Here is a 12446-nt window from a genome sequence, read left to right on the forward strand (position 1 = left end):
TCTGAATATTTTACAGATCCATTGATATAATCTTCCCAAATATCAAGATAACCCCAATGGACGACTGCATTGGAGTAAAGATTGATGCTTTAACCAGGGTATCAGCTGGAGGTGGTGAAGAAACAGGGTAAATGTTATCATATATAGACATGTGCAGTTTATTGGCAATTTTTGAGCTTACCCATCATGCAGCAGAAATAAGTGAATCCTGCAGATTTATTGTTTTCAAAGAGTATGGACACTTTTTTGAGGCACTGTAGCCCTTTCTGGCTGTATTGTAAATTAAAGCCTTGTACACACATGCTGAAATTCGTCAGGAATTTGGGTACACATGTACTGCTGTATGTTCTACAAAAGCCGGTCTAACAACCGGCTTCTGCCGAACAGTCCTGCTGGAAAACCAGCATTCGATCAGTGTGTGCAGCCGATGGCTGCAAGAACTGATTTGGGTATTCTGATGGGGACGGTGTTCCCGCTGTCAGATAACAAAAGAACAGTGGGAGAGATTACTGCATCAACATTGCTTGTGTTAATGCAGGGGTTTGTCATTTTTTTTCATTTAACCCACTTGTTAAACAAACAAAAATAAATAAATTGTACATTAAGACCCCGTTCACACAGGGGCGATGCTACTTGCTGGGGCGACCTCGGCGCGACATGCACGGACTTCATATCATTGAAGTCAATGCAGGTCGCCTCCAGGTCGCCCCAAAGTAGTACAGGACCCTTTTTCTAAGTCGGAGCGACTTGTGTCGCTCCTATTAGAACGGGTCCTTTGCTACTCAATGGCAGGCGACCCACCGCGACTTGTCAGGCGACCAAGTCGCCTGACAAGTTGCGCTAGTGGGAATGGGGTCTTACACCCTGCTTTAAGTTGGGAAGTATAGGTGGTAAAACTGCTCCATGGCCACCTGTGTGAAAGAGGCCACGGGGTGCCCATAGATGAACAAAAAAAAAAAATCAGATTCCATCATCCACACAAATGAGGTAGATCTTTTTTTTTTTAATTATAATTATTAACCACTTAAGGACCGCCCGCCGCAGTTATAGTGTGGAAGACTGGCCCTCCTGCGCAAACCGCCGTAGGTATACGTCCGTCGCGTGCCTGCAGCTAGGGGGCAAGCGTGCGCCGCCGCCGGCGCGCTCCCGCCCCCATTTGGCAGCGGGGACTCCGATGCATGGGGCAGGTGGCTCCGATTGCCGCCTGACACCCATGATTGTTCCCTGCTGAGAGAGAAGAATGGACAGCTGTTGTAAACACTGTAAACACAGCTGACCATTTTTCTCTTTGGAATGATCACAGAGCTCCTGTGATCCTTCTATATAGGATCACAGGTCTCTGTGATCATTTCACAAGCCCCGCCCCTGTAAAGTTAGAAACACGCCCCTAGGTACACATTTAACCCTTTGATCGCCCCTGGGTTAACCCCTTCCCTGCCAATGGCATTATTACAGTACATATTTTTAGCACTGATTACTGTAGTAATTTTACTGGTACCCACAAAAGTGTCAAAAATGTCAGTTAGGGGTCCGATCTGTCTGCCGCAATGTCGCAGTCCCGCAAAAAAACCATTGCTAGTAGAAAAAAAAAAAAAAAAATAAAAATGACATAAATCTTTCCCGTAGTTAGTAGACGCAATAAAACCGATCAAAATATGCTTATTGCTAATTTTTTTTTACCAAAAATATGTAGCAGACAACAAATTGGCCTAAAATGTAAAAAAATTTAGATTTTTAATTTTTTTTTTTTGGGAATGTTATATAGCAGAATGTGAAAATCATTTTTTTTTTCCAGAATTGTTGCTCTATTTTTGTTTATAGCGCAAAAAATAAAAATTGCACAGGTGATCAAATACCACCAAAAGAAAGCTCTAATGGTGGGGAAAAAAAAACACATCATTTTAATTTCGGTACAGTGTCGCACGACCGCACAATTGTCTCCTAAAATAACGCAGTGCCGAATTGCAAAAAATGGCCTGATCATTAAGGGGACAAATCCTTCCGGTCCAGAAGTGGTTAAACAATAGTATAGTTAAAAGACAATATGAACAAATGCTATCTGGACTGGAGACAACTTGCTAATATAGAAAGAAGGAAACCTGGAGCAATTACACAATTTAGGAAAGTCAGGGAAAAGTCAAAAACTCTTATTTGCATACTTGTTTCTGGTAAAAGTATTAAACTTAGAGAGTCAGGTATCACATCCCTCATATTTTGCCCATGACAAGTTTACTTTTGGAAAAGTTTGTGTTAAAGTATATGTAAACCGTAACAACAAACTTCTATTTTCTCCTTTTGGTCTGCTAAATATTCAATTGAAAGTGTTTTGTTATATTTGTTCAATAAGTGCAAGAAAAATACCTGTATGTCAGAAATCTAGAGCTGCCCCGTGTCCTTTCTATGCTTCCTGTGTTATCTCAGTGAGCCTGATTAGCCCTCCCAGTTTATATCCTGAACTACAGATTAATCTGTGCTCATGTTGTGGACATGAGAAGAAGGGGTATGATTTAGTAGTTTAGCAAAAGAAAACTGGGCAGGGCTGACACCACTTAGCCTACAAAATGCTGTGTGTTGCCAGCCCGCAATAGGACCTAGTGGCAGAGTGCATTTCTGGCAAATACAGTAAACAGATATTTTTCTGTGCTTGTAGGGTCCTTAAAGGTATAAAACATGGGTGCGTGTACATGTAGAAGTGTACTGCAAATGTTTTGAATGCCCTGACTTACACTTCAAATTATTTAAATACTATAAACCAGAAAATCATACGTAATACAATTATTTTAAAACAACATTGCAGAAAATTGTTCATTGGTACAACATAATGTCATTTTCTCCATTCAAATTACTTACAGAACATTTCTCTTTTGTTCTTTTAGAAGTCCTTTAGACTTAGTTGCTTTCCGTATCGAAATTGACTTTGAAATAACTGTCGTCTTAGAGGATCAAGGTGCTGGTCTTCAACTTAATGTTGATAGCTGCCAAGGAATATTCGACGGCATGACAGTGGAGGGTTTGATGTAAGTAAAATACCTGCTTTAGATAAAAGTGAACCTAATGTAAGATAGTTTCTTTAATGTTTAATGCATGTGTACTAAGTCATTTAAGTCAAGTACAGATATGTATTTTCACCTAAGGAGACCACAGCACTCCTCTGATAATCCCTTATTCAATTCCAATTATTATTTTACATAGTTACATAGTTACATAGTAGTTGAGGTTGAATAAAGACTATAGTCCACCCAGTTCAACCTGTGTAGGTGTGTGGCCGTAATCATTTCACATACCCCTGAATGTTTTGATCCTTGAGATGTACATGCAAGAGTCTTTTAAAAGTAGCCATACTCCCCACAGTTACTACCATTTGTGGCAGAGAGTTCCACAGTCTTGTAGCCCTTACTGTAAAAAAAAACCCTCCGTAGCCTGAGGTTAAATGGCTTCTCCTCTAATCGCATTGTATGGCCTCGTGTCCTCATGCATTCGTTGAGACTGAATCATTTTTTTTCTATGTTGAGATCACCATTGAGGTATTTGTAAATCGCCATCATGTCCCCTCTCAGGTGTCTCTTCTCCAGGGAGAATAAATCAAGTGCTTGTAAGCGCTCTTCATAATTAAGGTCCTCCAATCCTCTTTTCACCCCAGTAGGTTGACAATATCTTTATTCAGCCATCATAAATGATCACCATTTGCTTCTGGCAATGAAATGCTGGCTCAGAAGTGGGACAATTTTGTAAATCCTGGTACCTGTGTAATTCTTGGCTGAGACACAGATCAGTGAGGGAGAGAAGACTGAGGAAGAAACAATTATACATCTAGAACAATTGAGTAAAATTATATGTTCATGGCCATCCCGTTTTATATCCTGCAGTGCCACTTAAAGATGTGTCCTCTCCCTCCAGTCCTGAGTGCGATAGGCGATATGAATATATGAATTGATGTTCGGTGGATAAAGCAGTGTGTTGTGGAGCTCCGTTTTGTAATAAAGGGAGTTGACCCTATCATCTGTCTTTCACCAACCTTGTTAATGTTTCTGTAGCAAAGGTGGGGACCTACGAAACAGCAGCCGGGTTCAAGAGTGTGGTACACGGGGGTACAGCCACAGGCTGTCAGAGCTCCTTCAACTCTGACCAGGACATGGTTGTCAAATTATTTGACAACCATGGATTTTAGACACTCCCTCCTATAGTGACACCTACTGTATAGGCACAAACCTGCTGTGCCTAATGGTATACAGTGTCTGTCTTAGACTTTTATTCTACATGTCCTTGAACCTTTTCAGGATGTACAGTAAAACCTTGGATTGAGAGTAACTTGGTTTGAGAGCGTTTTGCAAGACAAGCAACATTTTCTTTATAAATTGTGACTTGATAAACAAGCGATGTCTTGATATACAAGTAGCGTAATACAAGTAGCATCATGCCACAACTGAGTATAAAAGAGAAGAGAGGCGTCTCTAACTGTAGCAATATGGCTACATATAATGAAGGTACAACATTTAGCAACTCACATGGTTGATGATTAACTTAGGCATATCTAAGTATGCAGGCATCTGGGGTAAAGCTGTCCAAATAGACTGTCCTCTGAACCACCATCGACATCATCCCTTCCACACTGCGCTCCATGAGCGCTTCAAGCCTTGCTTTAAGATGCAGGGTAGTCTTCCTGGTCACGACTGCAGACTGACGGCGGTGAGAGCCGGCGGTGAGGAGGATGGTCTATGTGGACAGCTTTACCCCAGATGCCTGCATACTTAGATGTGCCTCTTTTATTCTTCAACCGTGTGAGTTGCTAAATGTTGAACCTTTATTAAATGTAACCATATTGCTACACTTAGAGGCACCTCTATTCTCTTTTATAAACTGTAGCTGCTGCTGAATTTTGCTTCTAATCCCCTTGTGGAGGCACCATTTGTGGATGGACATTTTATGGTTACACAACCTATCACATTGTCTTTTTATATGGACTATAAACTGAAGGACTTATGATGGTTGTGGAATGAATCATCTGAGTTTCCATCATTTCTTATGGGGAAATTCGATTGGCCACATGTAAACATTGCAGATGTTTACCTAATGTCTACCCGATGTTTACCCAATGTCTACCCAATGTCGGAAACTTGGCAGGTATCCAGCTGAGAAGGGGCATGGTGGGTTAGATTAGTAAAACTAGACTGGCAGGGCTAGGTGGTGGTGAGAAGGAAAGTTTAAAAAACTCTTAAGACTGGGTTCACACTTATGCAAATTGGATGTGGGTTTTCCGCATCCAATTCACATGACAGAGGACTGTGCCGGGCTCTGAATGGAGCCGGTTCACACATCTCCATGGGCTGCTGCACACAGAAGGTTTCTTATCTTAATGCATAGAATGCATTAAGATAAAAAAAAAAAAACGGATTTTATCCTTTCAAAAATTTTAAATAAAAGAATTAAAAAAAGATAAAAAACCCTCTGCCTTTAGAATGACTGTTGCTTTACGGGGGATTGTGAGAGGATGATATCACGTCAAATTCATGTGCTGTGGATAGCTTTGGTAAATGAGATCAATGAGATGGAACAATTGACAGCTTCCCTTAAACCAGAAAAAAGAACAATTCAACAAAATGTGGTTCAATTGGTTGAAAACCATGGTTTGCAGTTGTAAAGCTGCTCTGAGTTCTCTATATACTTATTTTCCTTTTTCTGATTAAATCTAGGGTACTTGACATGGTAGGACCTATGGCAAAAGGCATGCTGCCCGGCCTTGTAAGTATCTATACTCTTTTGAATGCTTTGCTGATGTGTAAATACCTGCTTTAATGAAAACTTTGCTAATAAGAAAAGCTGAGCGTGATTTGCCAGTGTAGCACTACTCCCATGGGAGCTGCTGAGTGTGGGTTACCATTAGCACCAGTAGGACATTTAAGCATGTTTCCAAGCGTGATTACCTCAGACAAGAACCAGTCCAGTTTCTTTGGTTTTTAGGGTTTATTGAGAACTTAGATAGGAGAAGGGATGAGTGGGATACTCCAACAACTGAATTATGCACAAAATAGGCAGGGACTATACAGAGCTACTGATTGACGCTGGTTAACTCTGACTGATGCTGGTTAATGCTGACTGACGCTGGTCACAGCTAGGCTGCTTACTTTAACTTCACCTTTGACTGTGATAAGTCCTTTAAGCTCCCTAAGGTACTCCTTCCTGAGATAGCTGACCTGTAGTGCAGACTGTACTGCTGAGACACTTCAGGGCCCTTCCTGGTGCCATCTTTACTCCCTATTCTTCAGGTCTTCACAACTTGGCACCCCCTTTACTGCAACATCCTGGGTTAGCTGGCTCTCTGATCCCCTTGACCTCTCTGGAGTGGCCCACTCTCTTTGGCAGACCCCTGGGCAGATCTTAAGTACTCACAACACTGGTTTTCCAGAAGAATCCTGCCCCACAACTCCACTTGGTCAGCACATACTGGATCCTCCACAGCACAGCTCATCCCCTAGTCCCTAGGCCGTCTGCCTGGACTACCTTCCTCAGCAACAGGAGGAGGGACAGCGGTTACCCTGCTCCTGGAACCTGCCTTCCCACCCAAAGATACCCTGTCACGTGCTCCCCTCCTATTTATGTGGAATCCCAGGATGCATTGCAGGAATGCCCTCCCACTGTAACTGACACAAAACAGAGTGTGCCACTGGCTAGGTTTCCTCCACTTTCCAATGAGCTCCCTCAGTGGCTGCAGTAGGGACACTCCCTCAAACCCAGTGAATCACACTTGGAAACATGTAACAGGCTAATTTAACAGATCAGACCCTCCTGATAAGCAGAACAGGGTCACAGATATGCTTTGCCTAGCACCTACCTAGGAGGATGCTACATCAGTTATTGAACTGATCTCATTGTACACTCTGTGACTACTGAAAGCTTGATGGACATTATTGCTTCAGTCAAAACTGGATATTTCAAAGGAAATGCTTGGGACACATTACACCCTAACAAAGTTTGCCAGAAATACACATCGTTTTTCTCCTCTTGCTCAGGATTTTTAAGGCAAGCAATAAAAAGACAAAAAAGTGTATAAAAAATATACAAATATTTATTGAAAATTAATTAAAAAGATCAGTGCATAGAACCTACAGCCACATCAACCACATAAATCATGCTTAACAAAGCAGTGGTTGGAGCCCTAGAGCATCCATGTAAACACATTAATAACCATATATATATACATTAGTGAGACAGAATGATGACATTCTTATCCCAAGTAAATTAACGGAAGAAAAAACAAGAAGGGAATACAAATACTCCTCCACAGAGACAGAAGAAACCACCCTTAAATTAAATAGGTGTTCTCAACAATAAGTGAAATAATATCTCTCTCACAGTGTTAAAGTAAATGACAATCATTAAAGATAATGAGTTATAAGGATTGATTAATTAGTGCACACAAAATTATCAAACCTGCAAGTGTAAAGTCCACGTTAAATCAAATGTGCTCAATAGGGACTGGTGATGATAGAGCTCCGTGCTGAGTAATGGGATCCCACTCCCATCAGCTGGCAACTCACCCCATACAATTGCCCTCCATTTTCATGGTCAGGGCTACAAGCGCATAAAAGACCACCGTTGAATTCAGACATCATCTTTAAGTTTCTCACAAGGGTCAATACTTTTATATGCATGTAAAAAGGAAACAGAGGAGATCCCACTAGTGCAATATGGTTTTTAAGCTTAAATATTTATTAAAGTCAAATCCAACATAATTGCACTCACAAATTTAAAAAGAATTCAGCGCATGTAATATATAAAGGGGTCTGTGGTGTTCCCCACGTCCTCACCACCTCCACGCTGGTGACCCGGACATTTAAGAAGCAGCGCCGCTCACCCGATCACTTCTCTGATTTGCCGTGTAGCCACGCACTGACGCGTTTCGTCATATCCGACTTTGTCAAAGGGGGGTCTACAACTCTTATTGATGGTGTTTTCCAGGCTTTAGGGATTATCAGTTTATTGGTATTGAAATATTAGTCATTTAAATGGTGATTTTCTTGGGTTTTTCTTTTTCATGCCTGCTTTAAGCTTTAAAAATGAAACCCCAAAAATATGTTAAGCTTTCTTTTACACCACCCTGATAGCACTTTGATAATACAGATATGTCTCATATCAGCATGGAGCTCAGGCAGGAAATAGGATGCCCTTACACCTTAAAGTGTATGTACGGCCAAAAACTAAAGTTGTCTAAATAGCTTTCTAATAATAGTTATGCTAAGATGCTCAAGTTATGCTATGCTTGTATGTAAATGCGGTTTAAATACGTGTTGTTCAAGGAAAAATAGTTAGATCTTGCCACATAACACAACCCCCGCTCACATTATTGGACTTCAGGCATACTTTGGCAAATCTCCTGGACACTGTTTCCCGAGAGACTCTGCCAGCAGCTTCACTGTCAGCACTCTGGATCCTCTGCAGCTCAGCTCCACACCTGGTTCACTAGGCCGACTGCCTGAACCATCTTCCTCACACCTGCAGGAGGAGAGACAGCCGTCCACCTCCTCCTGGGACTCTGCTTCCCGCCAGAAGACGCCCTGTCACATGTCCCCTCAGTATTTATGGTCAATCCCAGGATGCATTGCAGGAATGCCCTCCCACTGGGACTGCCATAAAACCTGATGTGTCACTGGCTGGGTTTCCTCCACTGTTCAACAAGCTCCCTCATTGGATACAGTGGGGACACTCCCTCAGACCCAGCGAATCCCACCTGGAAACATGTGACAGGCAAACTAATAGATCAAACTCCCCTGATAAGCAGCAGGAGCAATAAATGCTTTAGCTAGCACCTAGCTAACTAGGAAGGTGCTACATCCATGTGACTAAAGAGTGTCTATGTCTTTATGAAATTTTACCTAAATGAGACATTGGATGGTGCAGCTCATTGTGGCAATATGGCTTTTTATTTCCATCCACTCACTAGAGATCATTGCCATTTCGGAGAATGCAGCCTATCCACTCGCTAGAGATTGATGAAATCACTAACAATGCTGCCTATTCATATATTAGAGAATGTTGCCTATCTGGGTGTGAAGCTTTATATTACCCTTTCGTGCCAATGGATGGTGTGTTATATCTTCGTTCTCTTGAAGAGCTCTAGACGTTGCTCCTGTCTGATGTTTTGGGTTGTGTCAAATAGCACACCTCATTCCCCCTGCTGCACTCTGGGGTTCCTCCTACCAACTGCTATGCCCCTAAAGGATACAGTAGTGATGTAGTAGTTGGTGGAAGGAATGACAGTGTTATACGAGACACCTGGAAATGTCAGATAACAGCAGTGCCTGGAGCCAGTCAATGTTGTTTGTTATCAGACAAGGGGAATTTCCAGCTCGAATTAAAATATCCCAGTGATCTGGTCCCAATCCTTATTTGGATCTTATTTGTAGAAAATTAAGCCATCAAAAAAAGTCAATGTGCACGAATGCTAATGCTGAGTCTTGAATCCTGAAAAACCTATAGCAGGATGGCCAGATATCTGGATTTCCATCATTCTTGAAGATTTAGGTACGCACCTATTGCCTGCCTAAAGTAATCAGTGAATGCAACCAACATGCGACTGTTTACTGCAAGTGGTTATGTAATTTCCTTTAAATGCATACTGTAAATTAATGGTTAGAAATCCATAGAGATTCAGCCACCCAAACATCTGCATTTCTTTTTTTAACATAGCACTCCATATTGCTTCAATACACAGTAAAATAACATAAAACAGCCATTTCCTTTGTCCTTTTCACATGCATGCTCTTTTTCTAATAAAACAGGTGTGCCCTGTCTTTGAAGTCGCCCTCGGACTTGTAAATGCAGGCGTTGGCTTGGCAGGTGGTAAGTACATTTTTTTTTATCTTAGGTGATCAAAGTAATTTACAATAATGTGTTTTACCACTTCTCCTTTTTGTTTACAGGTCTGATTCCTGGGGGTGAAGGAGGCGGCTTATTAGGTGGCCTAACGAGTCTGATCCCATTAGATACGATAACTGATTTAGCGAGTAGCATAACAGAAGCTCTTCCTTTGGATATGATAACTGGTTTAGCAGGCGACCTCTTAGAAATGCCTATGGAATTATTAGGTGGCCTAACGGATATGCTCCCATTAGATATGATAACTGATTTAACGAGTACCCTAACAGATGCTCTTCCTTTGGATATGATAACTGGTTTAGCAGGCGATCTCTTAGAAATGCCTATGGAATTAGTAGGTGGCCTAACGGATATGCTTCCATTAGATATGATAACTGATTTAGCGAGTAGCCTAACAGAAGGTCTTCCTTTGAATATGATAACTGATTTAGCAGGCGATCTCTTAGAAATGCCTATGGAATTATTAAGTGGCCTAACGGATAAGCTCCCATTAGGTATGATAACTGATTTAGCGAGTACCCTAACAGATGGTCTTCCTTTGGATATGATAACTGATATAGCAGGAGATCTTTTAAATGGCCTAACAGATGTTCTCCAATTGGATATTTTAACTGATTTAACAGATGGTTTACCAATAGATATGTTAAATGATATGGTAGGAGGTCTTTTAGATGGCATAACAGATAGTCTCCCATTAGATATTATAAATGATGCAGTAGGAGGTCTTATAGATGGCATAACCGATGGTCTTCAATTAGAAATGATAACTGATGTAGTAGGGGATCTTTTAGAAATGCCCATGGAACTATTAGGTAGCCTAACAGATGGTTTCCAATTAGATATATTAACAGATGTAGTAGATGGATTATCAGATACAGTTTCAGGTATCACTGACAATTTATTAGGTGATATAACAGATGCTCTAACTGATGCTCTCTCATTAGATACCGGTATTTTATCTGATATAGGAGATATTTTAGAAATGCCTATGAGCCTAATAGATAATGTACTAGATGGAGTGCTAAATGAAGTAGCAGGTATAACTGAAACTATATCTGAAATAATGGATGGTGTTGTAAGCATGCCTGACGGCTTGTTAGAAACCTGGAATACAGATAGCAACAGTAATTCATATGAGGAAAATGAATCTGGAGCCAAGGGATGGGGTAGATTTAAAGGAACTAGAGGAGGTAGCCAATCAGAAGAAATACAATATGGTGGAGACAAATCAGGAGATGTAGATGGGGAAAATGGCAGATTTGGAGTCTGGGGCCAGGGAGGTAGAAACGGAGGTTGGAACAATGGTGACAATAGTAATTCATATGGGGAATATGAATTTGGAGGCAACAAAGTTGGGGGATCCATAAATGGAATAGGTGGATTTAGAGGTGCTGGAGAAGGTAGCATATCAGTTGAAAAAGGAAATGGTGGAGAAATATCAGGAGGTATAGCAGAAGTTGAGTTCTGGGACCAGGGGGGCACAGGTGAATTTGAAATAGGAGGTGCAGGTAGCAGTTGGAGCACTAGTGGTAATGCTATTTTTGCTGATGAATATCAATTTGGAGGCAGTATAGTTGAAGGAAATGTTAATGAATTAGGCGGATTTAGAGGAACTGGAGGAGGTAGCTTATCATGGGAAACAATATCTGGAGGCGAAATAGTAGGAGGTTTAAATGGAAAAGGAGGCGGATCTGAGTACTGGGTCCAGGGAGGCTCTGATGGATTTGAAGGAGCTGCAGGTGGACAATGGAGCTTTGCTGGAGGCGTTGCTGGTGATGGCATTAAATTTAATGATTATCAATTTGGACTCAGCAAAGATGGAGGAACTTTCAATGGAGTTGGAGGACTACAAGGAACTGGAGAAGGTGGCAGCTTTGGTGGATTTTATTCAGGCTTCGGAGGTCAGGAGCTTTTCCAAACAGACTTTATTGAATCAGGAAAGTCTGGAGGTGGTTTTGGGCAGGTTCAATTTACTGGTGACAGTGGATGGGGATCTGGAATGGAGTCAGTAGGGAAAGGAATGTCAGGTAAAAAAGGTGAAACTTTTACTTGGAGTGAAAGCATTCCTGTGCAAGAGAGTAAAACAGGAATGTCTGGAGGTGGCTTTGGACAGGTTCAATTTTCTGGTGACAGTGGATGGGGATCTGGATTGGGGTCAGCAGGGAAGGGAATGTCAGGTATGAAAGGTGAAACTTTTACTTGGAGTGAAAGCATTCCTGTACAAGAGAGTAAAGTCTGGTCCAAGAAAGTGAAATGGTAATTCTAGAGTGCAGAATACAATTCTACTAGCCATTTGGTTGATTAAAAATGCCCATAGAAAGTTCAATCTTAGAAACCAATCATATTTGATCAATTTTCTGAAATGCATGTTTGAATGGAACATTTGAATGCAAATAATCAATATTAATGCCATGCATTCCTGCACATTGTACAAATTACTTTTAAACAATTGTTCTTCTGATTATCAAAAACTGTATTATAATGCAGTGTGTGTTAATTAAAAATAAATTGTTCTGTGAATATGTTTCTTTACTTTTTTTTTTTCAAAATCAATGTGCGTATCAAGACCTACA

The 12446-nt window shown here is 41.1% G+C and overlaps 1 protein-coding gene across 1 annotated transcript in view; it reads left to right on the forward strand.

Moving 5' to 3' along the window:
- LOC309567345 (uncharacterized protein) overlaps nt 1–12234 on the forward strand; it is a gene marked incomplete at its 5' end in the record, with an annotated part of 29251 nt that extends 17017 nt beyond the window's left edge. The window contains 5 exons of the mRNA XM_082272760.1: nt 17–127; nt 2877–3017; nt 5691–5739; nt 9777–9837; nt 9918–12234. Coding sequence (XP_082128886.1) covers nt 17–127; nt 2877–3017; nt 5691–5739; nt 9777–9837; nt 9918–12133 — 2578 coding nt within the window. The 3' untranslated portion in view covers nt 12134–12234. The remainder of the gene's footprint in view (nt 1–16; nt 128–2876; nt 3018–5690; nt 5740–9776; nt 9838–9917) is intronic.
- Between the last annotated feature and the right edge of the window lie 212 nt (nt 12235–12446).

This window comes from Pelophylax lessonae, assembly GCF_965119305.1.
Source record: "Pelophylax lessonae genome assembly, chromosome: 11".
NCBI classification, from domain to species: Eukaryota; Metazoa; Chordata; class Amphibia; order Anura; family Ranidae; genus Pelophylax; species Pelophylax lessonae.